General features: G+C 35.9%; 1 protein-coding gene across 2 annotated transcripts in view; it reads left to right on the forward strand.

The window, feature by feature from the left end:
• The window catches only part of LOC150098209 (uncharacterized), a 271,336-nt gene that overhangs the window by 27,327 nt on the left and 224,706 nt on the right, over positions 1-19,303 (forward strand). For both annotated transcript variants that reach the window (XM_090406181.1, XM_090406182.1), the window contains exon 3: positions 4,379-4,520. In XM_090406181.1, the coding sequence (XP_090262307.1) occupies positions 4,379-4,520 (142 nt within the window). The remainder of the gene's footprint in view (positions 1-4,378; positions 4,521-19,303) is intronic.

The raw sequence follows: 19,303 nt of genomic DNA on the forward strand, positions 1-19,303 counted from the left end.
TGGAACATGGTGTTAGTAATAACTAGTCCATGTCCTGAGCAGTAGTCTAGCAGGTACTGACCATTATTATTACCTTTGCTGTTCTCTCAAAATTTTGTCAAAACATTTCTGTATGTCTGGTAATCATTTCCTACTCTGCTATTTAGATCTCCAACAAGGACTAACTTTTCCTTTTCTGTGTGTCAGCTGCCTTCTGTAATGCCTTGAAAAATTCCTCCACTTCTTCCTTATTAGAACCTTCTGTGGGACCATAAGCACAAATAAGTAATTGTCTAGTTCCCCTTTCTAATATTATGCCACATCACTTTACTTGATACTGCCTTCCATTCGAGATTATCCTCATAGTTAGTGTTTAATATTATAGCCACTGATTCTTTCCGTGATTGTTATTTCTTGAATATAACATCTTGTATTTGTTGCTTAGAAAGATTTCATGTGTTTTTTGTCTTCTTTGTTTCGATAACACTTATTATGTCAATCTGGTACTTATCCATTTCTTCTGCTAGTTTCATTTCTTTTCCATTGATGCTTCTTATGTTGATGGTGCTAATCTTGATCTCTGCTGATGTTGAGTTGGGGTTTGTTCCAGTAGCTGACTTTTCACTGTTTACCCTGGTTCCCTGATGAAATCGATGGGAGCTTTGTTTAACCGAGCAATGCCCCAGCCAGCATAAACTTTCATCATGTTGTATCATCATTTTGAGTTATGGTTTATGCCAATAAGAATACAGTTTGGATAGCTAAATCCCAAATTACCACCAATCCTTGTTTATTCAGTATCCAGGTAGAGATATCCAACAGGGTGCACCATGAGAAGGTGAGGATTGGACATAAGGTTAAAAGTCCTGTTCAGTTCTCCACATTCCCCAAAAGGCCATGTGGAGGTCTCCTTCCAGTTATCCAGCCTTGATCCTTAAGCACCTGTAGTAGTTAATTTTATTATTAGTTTATTTTAATATTAGTTTATTAGTTAAATCCTGCCATCTGCACCATTTGTCAACTTTAGATTACAGATGTTCTACAGTGCTATCTACTACCTTTGGGAATAAAAAGGTGTTTGATGACTTACTTGACTTTACTGACTAAATGTAAAGGATAGAGGGTAACATTATCATAGGATAGAGAATGAATATCTAGTGTAATACCATTTTCTTTAACTATCTGTTCATACAGATTATAAATAACAGTGGAGATCACATACAACCATGCCTTACACCTGATTATCATATTATACCTCCTTCAATTCTGACTGTTTTATTATAACTTAGATATAAGCTATATATATTGCTCTCTATAAGACACTGGATGTGTTCAACAGTGCTTCTGTTTTTCAAGTGCTTGATTTATGAGTAGAAGAGATGTTACATATGGTTCAGTTTAGTTTAGAAGCATCCTGCTATAGATTTTTAGTGTGGTAGGAAGTAGTGTGATTCCTTTGTAATTTTCTGGGTTGTTCAGATTGCTTTCTTGGATATTGGTAATATTAGGCCTTCTCTCCATTGTGATGGAATGTTGGACATAGCTAGAGCTGTATTATAGATATTTAACAGTTGTTTCCAAAGCTCTTTGCCACCATATGTAATGGCTTTTGCTGTTATACCATCTAATCCAGGTGCTTTCTTATTCTTTTGGATTTTTAGCACAGTTTCAAATTCTTGCATTGTAAAATTGTTACTCACAGAAACAATAAAATTGACTTAACAAAGGATCATCTAAAATTAAACAAAATCTAGAAAAATAACAGCATTTCCAAAAGCCTCCATCTAAAATGAAGACTCAATCAGAAAGAAGTACAGAAAATCAGAGCATTCAAAATGAAATGCTTAAGAAAAATAAATGACTCAATAGTCAGAACATAAAACAAATGATCAAGTCAAACATTAATTAAACTAAAGAGAAGATATCATAACTATAATTCTTAAACAGCAAATAAGATGATTTGGACACCTCCAGAGAATGTCCTTTCAGAGATTACCAAATATAGTCTTGAATGGAATCATTAGAGGAAGATGATCAAGATGCAGACCACTGGCTACAGTCTTTGAATGAGAGATCACAATTATCAAGCTTCAGAGAGATAACAGAAATGGCCAGAGATAGAGCCAGATGGCAAAGATTTGTTCATAGGGACTCATCCTGTCATCTGACAGATGAGAAAGAAGAAAAAAATTACATATAATGGGAAGTTTTTTTGGATTATTATTTCTGGCAAGGCATCTGTAGTGAAGTTGAATGATGAATTATTCAATAGTTTTTCAAAGTGGTTCTTTTATAGTAAGAGCTCTTCACTTTTATCTTTAGGTATCTTAGCATTTTTATATTTTATTCTTAGTCTTTTTGGATGTCCTCTTTTTGGTGCATAAAGAATTAGCTACCTGGTACATTTCTCTGACTTTATGGATATTTTGATAGAGATCTTTTTGACATATAGCCTGGATGTGGTTTTCCTTGTCATTTCAAAAGGTTATATGTATTTCATCTTTTAACTGAGTATGCAGATTGTGCATTCTCTGATTCATGTATTGCTGTTTAATGTTATTGCATCTCTTTACCAATTCTTCAGCGGTATGAGTTGCCATTTCCTTTGAGAAGATGAGGTCTTGGCAACAAAAGTTTTTGCTACTACTTCATGGATGGATTGTACAATATACGCAAACCTCTGGGATGGTTCTTCAGATATTGAGCATTCAATTAGTTTGTTTTGTAGTGCTTCTTTATACTGAGTTTGTATGGTAGGAAGAGCTAGGTCATGCCAGTGATATTTATTTGTGATTATTGTTTTAGGTTTAAAAGCACTAAGATGAAGTTCTATATGTGCACTTATTATTCTATGACTGGAATTTATTTCTGCACTGTTGTAAGCTCTGCAATTTTGAGCTGATCTCACCAACTTTTCATTGATTAAAATATGATCAATCTGTGATCTTGTTCCATTTGGATGTTCCCAAGTCCATTTTTTTCCTGGTTGTGTGGAAATGTGCTCTTCAGATTGACAAGGTTGAGTGTTGCCCAGCTAGAAGATATCCATTTTCATCCGTTGTACTGTGGTACATGAAAGGCCACCCTATATTAAAATATTTTGTGATTCCTGAAATATCTGATCCTATTTGTGCATTAAAATCTCCATCTATGATGTGACGATTGTGTGTTGGGATAGTGTCGAGAAAGTCTGAGAGTTGATTGTAGAAAACATGCTTGGAGTTTTCACGTGAAATCTTGGTTGATGCTTAGGTACAGGTTATTGTTGCTTTTGGGTTTTATTTTGACCATTATTCTCTCTGAGACTTTGGCAATATGACTATAGATCCTTTGGTTGACTAGGATTCTGATACCTCTATTACCAGATTTTTCTGCTGATGCATAGATGAAATTCCATTTTTTGCAACTTGATGTGACTTTATTCCGTTCAAAATCTATTCTCTATCTCTGTTTTTGGATGCAGACATCAATGTTTGCTGACTCTGCCTCAGTGCAAAGTTCATGAAATTTGCCAGGTTTCTCTTAAGAGAGTATGAACATTGTAAGTAGATATGAAGAGTGGGGTTTCTCCAGAGTTGATGTTTTGAGTGTCTACCTCTTCCTGCTTCAGCTTGTGGACTTCCTTGGAGGCTTTCATTGACGGGCTTCATACTTCTCTTTGAGAAAAAGGAGTGACAGCTGTACTATATGATTTTTCTGTATCTCTATTCCTTTTAATTAGCAATAAATTCACATAGGTTATTGGCCCTAATTACATGCTTCATCAGCCTACTGGAAATATACCCAGCATTTCCTGGAGGAAATGGGAAATGTCACATGGGTTTTATCCTTCCCCCCTCATAGAATACCTAAATTATATGCTTTAACTGTAACACTTGCATACACATATATGTTTAACTATAACTTATTATAAGTGAGCAGCAACAATCACAATTTTAAACATGTTTGTTATTTCTTTAGCCTTCTTTCTACTGATATCCTTGCAGCGAAAATATTTCTGGACACATTTTATGTGCATTTTGGATATATATTTCTTTAATAATTGTTTTATGATAATGTTCACTGAGAAGGCTTCAGTTTACATATTCATGTTGCATTTTTTAAGTGGGGATGCAATAAATTTGTTGTTTTTTCAGAACAGTATTTTCACACTTTCATTTATTCTCAGACTCCTGTAAAACAGGATGGGAAGTATTATTCTTCCTGCTGGTTCCCATAGATTTTCTTTTCTGTATATGTCATCCAAATGGCAATAGAATTTTTACTGCAAAGGGTGATTTTTTTCAAAATTAATTTTATGTTTTTTAGCATACTTGCTTGTGTTGTACTGTGTAGCTTTGACAGATGAGCTTCTTATAAGTATTTTCAGAGTATTTGCAAATTTATATTTCTCTTTCAGTGCTATGTCTTTGTTTGAAAGTAGTGTTGAAATAAGTGAGGCTCTTTTGACTCATCCTTACCAGATATTGCACACATTGGATATGGCCTTCTATAATGCAATGAAAGAAATATATGATTGTCATGAATCCAAAGATAAAATGGTGAGCTTTGATATACTGTACAACTAAACTTAATTACAAAATAAATTTTGCTAAAATTAATTTAATCCATGCATCAAAGTATTTAATATCAACATGTCATGCTATGCATATGCATATTGATTTTATGGGTTTTTTTAATGTTGAATTTGAAAATGACCTCAAAATTTGTTTCATTAGCCCATTTAGAGTGAAATCAAAAATAAAATTTAGAGTAATTTAAAAATTTAATAACAGTTTCAAAAGTAGAAATATTGTATTGAACTCAGCTACAATTTGCTGCTAGTGATTTATGCTTGTACGCTGGTGTTCAAAAGCCAAAGAAGAACATTTTTTACCTGTATGTGAAAAAATTTTCATAACTACTACAGCCAAATGTGAACATAAATTTATTTGCTGGCCTACTAATAAATTATATTACACAAAAAATGTGTTATAAATTTCATACAATTAAATTGCAATATATTTTTGGCAAAAGTTACAAATTTCCCAAGGACATAGTTAAGGAATTAACATACAGTGCTTACAGAAAACATATTCCATACTGAAGTGGAGAAACACTTCAGTATGGAATATGTCTGTCCCGAACTGCAATGCAGCTCTCACAACATCATACCATGCTTAGCACCACCATATCTATCCCTTTCAAGAACATTCTTGTGATGGTAAGCAGTGCCACTTTCATGCCAGATGAAGTGCCATCTAGAATCAGAGGAAAGACTAAAACAACTCTCATTTGTAAAGAGTACATTAGTCCATTGGTGTTTTGTGATTCAGGAGTTCTTGAGGCAAATTGACCCACTCTTCCTTCAGAGCAAGGAAAAGGCGTTATTTGTTTTCTGGAGGGAATTTCGAGCAGCAGTGCATCTTCTTATTGCATCCCAAACATGTTCTGCAGGGTTGAGATCTGGGGAGCATGCTGGGCACTCGATTCGATTCATATCTGCAATATCTCTACTTCTCATGTACAATGTAGTGTGCATTGTCATCCATAAAATTAATTCTTAGCCTACAGCATCATGGAACAATCAAACATGACGTTGAAGAACTTCGTTGCAATATCGTTCACCAGTTATAGTCCCTTTTTCCAGTACTTGTAGCTCAGTGCATCCATTAACATGTCTTCACATACCATGACACCAGCACCACCACCACCATATCTATCCCTTTCAAGAACATTCTTGTGATAGTAAGCAGTACCACTTTCATGCCAGATGAAGTGCCGTCTAGAATCAGTTTAGCCCATTGGTGTCTTGTCCAATTTTTATGACACAACACTACTGAAAACATGCTCCATGATGAGCTGTGGATAAATGGATGCAGATTACAGGCCTTTGGGTATATAGAATTACTTGTTGCAGACATCTTGTCACAGTTTGTTGAGATATTTGTGTACCTGTGCTTGAATGGAGCTGACCTGCTATGGTGCATCAATTTTTTTTGTTGTTATAACCAAAAAGCTGTCTTCATGCTCCATGGTAGAGTGAGGGCAACCTCTTAGCAAACATCTGGAACACATTCCATTAGTTTGAAATGCTGCTCAGAGCCTGAATATAATGCTATGTGTGATTCAAAACTCTTTGGCAATATCAGTAATTCTGTAGCCTTCATCAAGCTTTCCAATAATTCTTCCCCATGTGAAATCATCTAGAAGGTAGAGATGTTACAAGACATCCAAGTTTGCAAGTTTATTCCTTCATGAAAAGAGATTCCTTCAGACACAATTCACTTAGCACACCCGTTTGCATTTTATTCTGTTGAGTGCTACCACATGACCCCTTGTGTAATTCGAAAATTTCAGATTTATCAGTTATACAAATTGCCACATGCTGATTTGTCTGAATTTGCAGTTGTAATTTTAAGAAATATTATTCTTCCTTAGGTTTTGAGAAAATGCCCTTTCTCATAAAACTGATTTGGAGAATAGAGCACTGTGCACATGATCACATACATTTAAGTTGTTCCAGTTGAATTAGAAAACTGAGTATATACAAATGTGAAAGACAATCAAGTACATAAAAATGTAAACATATATTTGAAGTAATATATGCATACCAAAGCAAAGTTAAACAGTTTTCTTTAAAAAAAATTACTTTACTCTTTTGCATATACAAGGTGGGCTTGAAAAGTCTGAAAACATAGGAAATAATTCATTTCTAAATAATGTTAGTTACATTTTCAAATAATATATTCCATGTTTTCCTTCACTCTTCAGACACCTTTGTAATGAAGTACCATGTTTCTCTGTATTTGATGTAAAACATCCAGATTAACATCACAATAGGTGATAGTAATTCACTTTTCAGATACCATGTACCCTTTTCATAACCAGCTTTCCCTCCAAATACACTGTTGATGTTAGCTCTCTTCTTAGCAAGGCTGACTATAATCTTGTCCACATTTACTTTTTCTCCCAATCATTTTCAGCCTTGTATCCCATGTCAGTGTAGTGGTGCCAACTGGGATGACCTTTGGGATTTTTTGGGCAGGTGCTAGGAGACCAGAAGAGTGGAAGGAGTAATCAGACTATGGAAATGAGCCATAAAATTCCAAAAGTCATACCAATTGGCACAAGTGTACTGCTACAGGATACAAGGCTGAAAATAATTGGAAGAAAGATGACCTCTAGCAAAGGTTACAGTCAGCCTTACTAAGAAGTGAGTCAACATCAACAGCATATTTGAAGGGAGAGCTGGTTAAGAAAAGAGTCCAGGGTTTTGGAAGAATGTCTCACTGGGTTGAATGCTTTTATTCTTCACTCCAAGCCTCAACCCTTATCCAAATCTTTGTTCTCCAGCAATTTTGTCAAAGCAGTCCAATCCAAAAATTCAGCATATGCTCAGTGTCTAAAGTCAAAAACTGGTCTGTTTATCTTACACTACAGCTTGTAACAGCTGCCAAAGTCAACAAATCGGAAGTAGACATTGTTAAGAGCCAAATGCGCTAAACTTGTTTCCTGTTCAAATGGCATTCAAAGCCTTCCAGTCCTTTGCCATGTAGTATGCAACTTCTGTACCTCCCATGTTTCCAGCTCTTATGTGCTGATGGTATAATGGTAATATCTCATAAAGATAAGGCAGACCTCTAGTATCCATTTTTTTTTCTTCCAGTTCTTGTATAGATGACCAAGGCAGATCTCCTCCCACTATTCCATGTACTATTCACAGTATGCATTCTCTAAAATTTCACCATAAGTCAAGTCATCAGAAAAATACTTAGTAGCCTTGATACCAATAAGTCTCCTGTTCCTGATGGTACAGTTCCTTCAGTTGTACTAAAAGCTTGTGCTCCACAACTAATACCCATGTTGTATTGTCTCTTCAAGTTGTCATACCCATCTGTCCAACAGCTCAGAAGCAAGTTTTGTCCAGCCTGTTCCCCCCAAAAAACTATATAAAATTGAGTCATCCAACTATTGCCATACTGTTCTGACTTGGATATTCTCATAAATAATGGAAAGGTCAACAGGCAATTGCTTCACTGCTTGGAGACTCATCAACTACTTAGTGATCACCAATATGGATTTTGTCATTCTTGTTATGTGCATATCTCCTAGCCAACCTAACCCACCTTTGAACACATCCCATGGAAAAATTAGGAGAAACTCACATAAATCCTCTTAATATTTCCAAGGTATTTGATTGTCTGGCATCATGGATTCTTACAAAGCTACCATGTTATGATATTATTCCTCCTTCCCTTTGTGAATGGATTTCCAGCATCCTCAGCAGTTGTTCATTGTGGGTCATGGTGGATAGTTTGCCTTCTGTCAGATTTTTCAATCAAAGCTGGTGTATTTCAAGGCTCTGTGCTTTTGCCTACACTCTTCCTCTTATACATCAATGATTTCCTCTCTTTGATATCCATTCCTGTTCACATTTTTGCTAATGACAGTACTCTCCACTCCTTTTTTTTTTCATTTTCAAAACCTTGTAGTGCTTAGGTAGTTCATTTTTCAAGATCTTTAACTCATTCCTTAAACACTGATCTCCTTTCCATTCTCAAGTGGTGTGAAGATAAACTCATAATTTTTAATGCTACCAAAATGCAGTCCTGTCTTATTTCCCAGAAGAAAGACCATGCTTCACTCTCTCCCTCACTTTTCTAGGACTTTCTCTTCTTGGGTTGACTTTCACATCTTGATTGTCCTGCACAATCACATCAGGTCCATAGCCTCTTCTGCCTCCAAAAAGCTTGGTGTTCTTTTTCATTCTAAACAGTACTTCTCTCCTACTCAACTCCTGACACTATGAAGATCAAATCTGCTGACCTTAGAATATTGTTCCTACATTTGAGGTGGCACATCTAGGAGATCCCTCAGAATACTTGATTCTATTCAGAAGAGAGCAGTCCACTTAATTGAAAATCCCTCTCTCTCTCTCTCTCTCTCTCTCTCTCTCACTAACTCTCCAGTTGCTTTTTCTATAGATGCTCTATTGCTGCATTATGTCTTTTCTGTAAATATTTCCATGGGCACTGCTCAACTGAACTACCCACTGCCATTCTTCCACTTTCTTCTGATCATGTAGCAACATGAGTAACTGCTGGTTTATACCCATATACAGTTCAACTCTACACCCATTAAGCTAATTTCTCATTCTCCTTCATTCCCTAAACCTCAGCTCTTTGGAATAGTCTTCCCAATTTTATTAAACTAAAAAAAAAAAAAAAAGTTTCAAAGTCTTCAGACTTGCATCATCTAGTTTTCTTACAAATACAAGACTTGTAAGAAAACAAAAAAAAAAAACAATAACAATTACACATGATTTTTTTTTCAAAAACTTCAACAGTCTGTTACATATAAAAAGAGTGACAAAAATTATTGGTTTAAATAACATACAAACAATTGAACAAATCTAGTTGTTGCTTTCACGTTCTGAGGCATAATTCTTGTCATATCCCGTATTTGCAGTTGTTATATTTTTGATAAGAGTGCAGACCAAACTTATTGTGCAATTAAACCTTGTTTTTTTGTTATACTGTGTGGGAGTACAGAGCATTTCTGATGCTTCTTTAAATTTCCTTATAAAACAGTGTGGTCAATATACAGCATTTCTGCTTTTTTTTTAACCATAATATTTGGTGGGCTGTATTTGTTGTGGAAAAGGCTAATCTGTGCTTCCATTTCTTTTCCACATCTTTTAAATGCTCTTACTAAAGGATGTCTTTGAATTGGTCAGTCTAGCCCACATTACAAATGTTACAAGAGCAGTGAATTTTATGAGCTCTCAGATTTTCTATAGGTGAGTGTGGAGGTTTCAGTAAATGTAAGACTCTAGAAATCTTCTGCATTGTAATTATGAAGCATCACTGAACTTTGTAACATTTTTGATGTAGGGTAAGCTGAGTGCATTTTTGAAATCTTGTTTATCAGATGGAACTATTATCTTCAGTTCATACCCATTGGGGGAGAGAGAGAGAGAGTATGCCTCAGATGCTGGAGATCTTCATTCCTTTTTTTCTGTTGTACTTGAGATGTTGTAGGCTCTGTCTCATAATTTTTTTATCATGCCTGTCTTTCATAATGGATGACAATGTGAAGCAGCATGTCAGAATTTTCTAGATATGGTTGAATTTCTGTGTAGTGGTGAGATCAATCTCTTTTCTTTCTCAGACAACTCATAAAACATAAAACCATAAAACAGTAATTTTCTATGATCCTCTAGAAAATTGCCTCATTGCCCCATTTCTTCTGTTGTTCTGACAAAATAATGAAATTTTTTTTTTTTTTTTTTTCAATAGGCTATAGTCTTCTTTTTGAAGCTTTTCATAAATAGATTTGTTAGGACTGATGAGAGGGTAGGAGCCCAGGGCAGTTTTTTTATCCCTCTCGTTATATATATGAGACTGTTGAAATATTTGAAATTTTGAATATTTGAAGTATTTTCTTAAATATTATTTATTTATTATTATTATTTTTTAGAAAAAAAAGAAAATATGTGCACCCAGTTTACTTCTTATTTTTCTCATTTCATCATATCTTCTGCTGCTTTTATATATATATATATATATATATATATATATATACACACACACTAAGGGGGGGGCTCTTCCCCCCTGGCACCTATGGCGCTCAACCCCCCAATTTCTGGGCTGGTAAGCCGGTAAGACAAAAAACGTGACATAAAAATGTTTTAAATTTCGGCTTATCTTTTTATATATATAGAATAGATATGATTCATGTGCCAATCTTTTGTCATCTTAGAACATTTTACAAATGAAATGTTTGGAGTGCATTTGGTTTTCAGCAGACACTGGAGTTCATCATCATCAAATTCCTACAATGTACTCTCAAGGGGTGTACAGGATAAGATAGTACTACACGAAAAATTTACATCATTACTAACTTCCTATCTACAATTTTCCTCCAAATCAGTCTGTTACTTGTCAAGACTCCAACATTATCAGATCTTATATTTCTATCTTCTAAGGCACTTTGTACTGTATCAATCCACCTATATCTTGGTCTTCCTCTGGGTCATTTTCCTGCCAACGTGGCAGAGAACACAAGTTTTGCTAATCTTTCCTCGCTCATTCTGTTTAAGTGACCATACCACCTGAGATTAGCTCTGCTAACCATTCCTGGATGCTGACAATGTCAAGTTCTTTCCTAATATCCTCGTTTTTAATATGATATTGCCATTGATGCCATCTGTTCAAGCCTCTAATCTTTCTCAGGACTCTCATATCTGCAGTCTCTAGTCTTTGGTCAAGTATTTTACTTCTGACCCAGCTCACAGATCAATAAGTTAAAACTGGTTTGAACACTGTCTTGTATACAGCTAATTTAGAGTTCCGACTAATTTCTCTCTTATTCCATATGAATTTATTCAATTGACTTCCTACCATACCAGCTTTGTTGATTCTGTTGTCTATTTCCATATTTAATTTACCACCTTCGCTAAAAATCATGCCTAAGTAGCTGAAATATTTTACTTGTTCCACAGGTTCTCCATTCACAACACAGTTGACATTTTCAGTGATTCTGCCTATTTTCATTGTCTTTGTCTTTTTATTGCTGACCTTCATACCATATCTATTACAACAGTTATTCAATTTAGTCAGTGAATCTTGCAGACTTGTAATGGATTTATTTAGAAGTATAACATCGCACACATAAAGCACAGAGCTAACATTAACATCTCCAATTTTGATATCATGTTTAATACCACTTTCCTTCATAAAGTGATTTATATAGATAATGAATAACAGAGGGGATAATACATCCTTGTCTCACACCAAATTTAACATTAAACCATCTTCCTGTACTTCCTTCAATTCTAACTGCTGACTTACAACTCAAATAAAGACTAAGTATTGCTTGATATAATGCCCTGTTGACACCATATAACTGTAGCGTATATTGAATAGCTTCTCTCTTGGCACCTTGTCATATGCCTTTTCCAAATTGACAAAACTTAAATACAGATCTTTGTTATATTTCCATGATTTCTCCTCTATTTGTCGTAAAGTGAAGATCTGATCCTGACAACCTCTATTTGATCTGAATCGAGTTGTTCTTCACCAAGCTTTTCTTCCACAATTCTTCTCAACCGTTTCTCAAGTATACTTGCATATATCTTACCAGGAACATTCAGAATGGAAATACCTCTGTAAATTTCACATTCAGTTTTATTTCCCTTTTTATATATAGCTACTATGAGGGCTCTACTCCAATCATCGGGAATTCGTCCCTCTGTCCCTGCATTCTGAACTATACAGTGCAGCCACTGTAAGACTTTTATACCACCATACTTCTGCATTTCTGGTCGAATATCATCTACTCCTGCTGCCTTTCCACATTTCAAGCCTTTGATGGCTTTTTCTACTTCAAGTATGGATATGTATTCCTGACTGCATGCCTGGTCAGTGTTTTTTACCACTGTGCTGTCATCATTGCTTGTTTCATTTAGCAGTTTTTCAAAGTAATTACTCCATACTTCAAGGATATCTTTTTCTCCTGTTTTCATTTCACCTTTATCATCTCTAATTCCTTTTACAGCACCCTTTCCTTCATTCCTTAGCTTCTTCAACAACCTCCAGAATATTTTGCCACTTTCTTGATATTTATTTTTTCTATGTTCCTGCCAAAGTCCTCCCATGACTTCTGTTTAGCTAGTTTGAGAACAGGTTTGGTTCCTGTTCTCAAACTCTTTTATTTTTCTTCAATAATCTTTGTGTATTTTAGTCTACAGTTCACATCTGAGAGCTGCTCAACTTTTATTTGTTTTAAAACTTTCTTACATGTTATTCTTTTCAATATAAAATTCAGTTTTATCATGCTCAAGACTAAATAGTGGTCACCTCCAATTTCAAATCCTTTATGAACTCTGATGTCCTGCTCCAGAGAGAAAACATCACTATCAACAATACCATAGTCGATGAGACTTTTCTTATTCCTTGCCTCTTCTCTCCATGTGAATTTGTGCACATTTTTATGTTGGAACATGGTGTTAGTAATAACCAGTCCATGTTCTGAACAGAAATCCAACAGATATTTGCCATTATTATTAGCTTTGCTCTTTTCTCCAAATTTTCTCAAAATATTTTTGTATGTCTGGTAATCAATTCCTACTCTGCTATTTAGATCCCCAACGATGACAAACTTTTCCTTTTTCATTGTGTCAGTTGCTTTTCGTAAAGCCTCAAAAAATTCCTTCACTTCTACCTTAGTAATACCTTCTGCGGGACCATAGGCATAAATAAGTCTCATTGTCCAGGTCTCCATTCTCATATTTGCCTACATTACTCTACTTGAGATTGCCTTCCATTCAAGAAGATTAGCCTCATATTTTGTGTTGAATTCTATGGCTGCTCCTTCTTTTCCTTGATTGTCATTTCCTGAATATAACATTTTGTATTTATTGCTCAGAAAGGTCTCACCAGTTTTTGTCTTTTTTGTTTCAGTCACCCCTATTATGTCGATCTGGTAATTATGTAATTCCTCAACTAGCTCCATTTCTTTGCCATTCAGGCTTCTTGTGTTGATAGTACCGATCTTTAACTCTGGCGATGTTAAGTTGGGGTTTGTTTTCAGATTTGTTCCAGTAGCTGACTTTTCGCTGTTCGCCCTGGTTCCCTGCCAAAAACAACTTGGCCTTGTTTAACCGGGCGACGCCTCAGCTGGCATGAAATTCTGTCATGTTGTACCATCATTTTTTATTTTGGTTTAACCAATAAGAATACAATTTGGTCGGCTAAATCCTAAATTGCCAGCCCATCCTCGTTCGTTCAGTGTCCAGGTAGATACCCAACAGGGTGCACCACGAGAAGGTGAGGATTGGACATTAGGTCAGAAGCCCTGGTTGTTTCTCTGCATTCCTTTAAAATCAATGTGGAGGTCTTCTCTCAGTTATAGAGCTTTGACCCTTAGACACCGGAGTTGCCCTTCTAAATTGGTTGACTTCTTTTTACATGTTATGATGGCTCTTTAGTGTGACTTTTTTATATTCGCTAAAAATAAATACATTTACATTCATTAAATGACCTTTTGCTATCAAAATTGGATTTTGCTATAGGGGAATTTTTTTTAGCTTTTGTCCTTTTTAATAGGAAGTAAAATAGCAACGTTTTTGTGTGGCTTCAGGAGTTCTCATTTTAAATTATGACTGTACTAATCATAGCTGAAGCAATAAAGACATTGCTTTTTTTTTAATTCCTGTATTTGATTTTTGTTAAGTATTTATGTGCTGAGTCTAAATATTGCAGCCAGATGTTCAAGAATAACAACAGTGAAAAAATGAACTAAACATTCAAAGTTTTATTTATTTGTATGACTTTATTCAATTAAACTTGTAGATCATTTTTAGTATATATGTATATTCTTGTACACAGGCTTATACGTTGGTTATGCATTACTAAATCACTTAAGGAATTGACAATGTAGATATGAATATAAATTAAATTACACTTCATTAAATATTTCCGATATTTCGGCAACGTCACGTTGCCATCATCAAAAGGAACTTACGAAAACGGCACGTGCACGTAGGCACTACAACACAGTAATTGAGAGAATGAAGTGATGAAGCTATTGTTCTCCTAAAAGTCCTGATAGTTCCCCTTAGCGGGCTAAGTAGGGTTCTTGGCTGTTGGGCTGAAGGTCTGCTGATATAAGCCTCCCAAATTTGGGGCAGTCACATACAACCAAATTTGTTGAGGTTTGGAGAGTTTCTTATGGCTGAGGCTGATTCCATAAATAGTCTTTCGAATTTGTATTTGCTACGGTGTATTTCTGTAGCTTTCTTCCACCGTATTCTGTGGCACGTATCCAGAGCATGGTCTGCAAAACCAGAATGGCTGTACTTGTGAAAACAGATGTAGTCCTTATGTTCCGAAATTCTGATATTCGCTGTCCTGCCTGTTTGGCCAAAGTAAGGCAGTTTACAGCTGCAAGGGACCTGGTATACACCAGGTAGGTCTCGGGGAAGTGGTTGGTCTTTAGTGGAGCGGATGAGGAATGCCAATTTTCTGTATGGTCTGTAACAGGAGGTCAAGTTGTTTTTTTTTAAGATTTTGGTAATTTTTTCCGAGGTGCCTCGGATGTAGGGAATGGTGATGGATTTAGAGTAATCCTTGTTGTGGAGGGGGGGGGGGGAGGGGTGTTGTGGTTTGTAGGTTTCAATATTTTTTGGATTTTTTTGGGGAAATAGCCATTGGCTGAGAAAGAGTTGAGAATGTGATTTAGTTCAGTTTTTAGGGCCATGTTGTTAGAACAGATTAGTTTAGCCCTGTTGTATAGTGTTTTCACCACTCCATATTGTTGTGAGGGGGTGGAGAAGAAATAAAAAAGAACTTGACCGTCAATCCAAAACTTCCTACCAACACCACAATCAACCTTTCTTCAGTCACCCTGAAGCACTCAATGCGCTTTCACGTGGCCACAACTTCACCATTGCTCCCAGAAAAATACTTAGTGAGGATATTATGATCCAGATCGAACGTGGAATCCGCCATCTTCCAAATCAAATCGCCAACAGTGTAAGACTGGATGTAGCTTGTGTCCTCTCCAAAGCAACACCACCAAAAACCAACATATCCAACAAGGAATATAAAGCTCTGTAGGAAATGAGGAGTAATAAAGAAATAGTTATCACCAAAGCAGATAAGGGAAATGCAACTGTAGTACTTAACCAAAAGGACTACACTGGTAAGCTTAATGCTCTTCTATTAGATTGGGCTACTTACCTCCCTATCGAATACAATCCCACCAACTCACAAATCAAAAAACTTCACAGGCTCCTTAAGAAAGTCACTTCTTGGCCTGTAGAAGTTACCAACAGAATTACCAACCGTTTAAGTCTATATCCCCCCCCCCTGCCATATTTATGGACTCCCAAAAATACATAATGAAAATGTGCTATTATGTCCCATAGTGGATGGCATTGATTCCCTCACATACAAATTAGTTAAACATTTGGCCAAAGGGCTCACACACTATACTGGCAACATACCATCACACATAAAGAACTCAGCCCACTTCAAAGCCAGCATAGAAAACCTTACACTCCAACATACTGACATAATGGTCAGCTTTGATGTCTCCTCCTTATTCACAAATGTCCCACTCGAGGAAACTTTATAGCTAATCCAAGCTAAATTTACTCCCGATATCTCATCCCTATTTCAGTTCACAGTGAACTCAGGCTATTTCATTTGGCAGGGAAAATTCTACAAACAAATAGAGGGGACAGCCATGGGTTCACCACTCTCCCCACCCTTGGCCAATTTCTTTATGGAGACCTTTGAAGAAAAAGCCTTAGCTTCTGCCCCACAAAAACCAACCATATGGCTTCGTTACATTGATGATGTGTTTGCTACATGGCTCTAATACACTCCTCTCCTTCTTAACACACTTAAACAACCAACACCCCAGAATCAAGTTCACTCTGGAAAAAGAGGAAAACAATAGCCTCCCTTTCCTAGACACACTAATCACCCGCTAGCCTGATGAAACCTTGGTTTTCTCATTTTATAGAAAACCCACCCATACAAGCAGGTACATTCACCAACAATACTCCCCCCCCCCTCACAACAATATGGAGTGGTGAAAACACTATACAACAGGGCTAATCTGTTCTAACGACATGGCCCTAAAAACTGAACTAAATCACATCCTCAACACTTTCTCAGCCAATGGCTATCTCCCCAAAAAAATCCAAAAAATATTGAAACCTACAAACAACAACCCCCCTCCCCCCTCCACAACAAGGATTACTCTAAATCCATTACCGTTCCCTATATCCGAGGCACCTCGGAAAAAATTACCAAAATCTTAAAAAAAACATGACTTGACCTCCTGTTACAGACAATACAGAAAATTGGCATCCCTTATCCGCTCCACTAAAGACCAACCACTTCCCCCGAGACCTACCTGGTGTATACCAGGTCCCTTGCAGCTGTAAACTGTCTTACTTTGGCCAAACAAGCAGGACAGCGAATATCAGAATTTTGGAACACAAGGACTACATCCGTTTTCACAAGTACAGCCATTCTGGTCTTGCAGACCATGCTCTGCATACATGCCACAGAATACGGTGGAAGAAAGCTACAGAAATACACCGTAGCAAATACAAATTCGAAAGACTATTTATGGAATCAGCCTCAGCACTAAGAAACTCTCCAAACCTCAACAAATTTAGTTGTATGCGACTGGCCCAAATTTGGGAGGCTTACATCAGCAGACCTTCAGCCCCACGGCCAAGAACACCTACTTAGTCCACTAAGGCAGCGCTTCCCAAACTATGGGCTGTAGGTTTTGTTGAGGGGGGCCGTGAAATAATGAAAAGAAATTTAAAATGTTTTAAGAATAAGTAGATTTTTCTTATCTTAAAAGAAACGTATTTAACTTTTATTATTTATTTATTTATTTATTTTTTTGTTGTTATTTTTTTATATTTTAATGGAAAAATTCACACATTGGTGTTGGTCCACAAACTTTGCTTCCTGTGTATTTTGGCGCTTAATGAATATTACTAAATATATGCTTATTCATATAAGTTTCATTTCAAAGCAGTGGTTAATTGTTTTTACTTGTATTTACTTTGAATGCTCTCTGGGAAAGCTCCAAATCTTCCCATCCCTTTCATTACGCTTTCGTTATCAAGCGACTGTTGATATTGACTTTATATACATATCAAAACTCGTTTTTTTATTATCACTGTCATCCGAGCTAGTTTTCCGTTACCTATAAAAGTTTCGCATATACTTCACACATGAAAAAGAGCTTAAGCAAGTTCACGTGGAGCAATAGTAACTTCCTTGCAGCGGTAAACAACATGCCGTCCCCAACAGTCACTATTCTACAGAGGCAAGATAAACAAGTACTTTTATTATGTCAGTGATTAAGTTATGAGCAGTCTGCTAATATATTTCTCAACAAATAGTGCAATTAGAGACAACTAAGATTAAAACGACACTAATTAATGAATCACATGTCCCTCATACAGAAACTATGCTGTATATATAGACTCAAGCAAAACCATATGTTGCACCGACAAACACAGTATGTAACTAAAAACTATTGTTATTAATTAGATGTGTGTGAGTTCGATTTCGCAAGGCAGCAATAAAATTCAACCGAACATGTTAAAATTTGTAAATGTGTTAAAACTAAGAAATATATATATAGTGAATGTTATGGCAGTTTCGGTTGAAGAGAGTTAGCATTTCAACTCAATGTCAGCTATGCTTTTATCTTTCGGTTGCGCGATCTTTTGTTAATACCGCACGAATCGTATGCACGTTTTAATAACCTGCCTTTGCTGTCTGTTTTGCATTAGGCTTAATTACCATAAAGGGAGAAAAGTCACAAAAGAGAAAAATGTTCCTGGTATGGGGATTCCCTTATTCAAGTAATATTCACTAATTTCATGTTGTTAGTCTGTGGTGGTGTGTCCCAGTATCGGTAAGTGGTGCTATTATTTGGTCTATTCTACGTTAAAAATTTATCCTTGAGATGGATAAGTGGCTAATAAAAAAAATCCTGCAAACAATCAGAAGAAGCAGAAACAGACTCAAAAAAAAAGGACTATATTTCATATTTTACCAGAACAGTCCGCGTTGTCTTCAGCACCAAACGGTAAGAGGCAAAAAATGTCTCATGAAAAAATTCGAAAATACGATCTTTCTTATTTGAAATATGGGTTTGTACCATCATGTAATAATCCAAACGAACCTATGTGTGTAATCTGCTGTAAACAGTTATCAAATGATTGCATGCGACCCGGAAAACTTTTTCGCCATTTAGATACTGTTCATGGGGAATATAAGAGTAAGACAATTGAGTTTTTTCAAAGAAAGGCAGAAGAATTAAAACGACAAACTAAATGTTTTTCAAAGCATGTTAAACTGAATGACAAATTAGTAAAAGTATCTTTCGAAATTTCTTTGTTAATTGCAAAAACAAAGAAACCTAATACAATTGGTGAAGACCTCGTCTTACCAGCAGCAATAAAAATTTGTGAAACTATCTATGGTTCCGAAATATCAGAACTTTTAAAAAAAATTCCTGTGTCTAATAACACAGTTAAAAGAAGAATAGATTGCATTGCCGATAATACCATGTCTACATTAATTTCACGAATCAAACAAAGTAATGCATTTGCCATTCCGCTTGATGAATCTACGGATAATACAAAGGACACTAATTCAATGGTTTTTGTTAGATACCTCTATAATTTTCAAATTCATGAAGATCTACTGTTTTGCAGAAATCTTTCCGGTACAACCTAAGAAAAAGATATATTTGAAAAAGTGAATAATTTTTTTAAAGAATATGAACTTGA

The sequence above is a fragment of the Typopeltis vanoorti genome, chromosome 16, assembly GCF_054136105.1.
Source record: "Typopeltis vanoorti isolate ZY-2024b chromosome 16, IOZ_Tvanoo_1.0, whole genome shotgun sequence".
NCBI classification, from domain to species: Eukaryota; Metazoa; Arthropoda; class Arachnida; order Uropygi; family Thelyphonidae; genus Typopeltis; species Typopeltis vanoorti.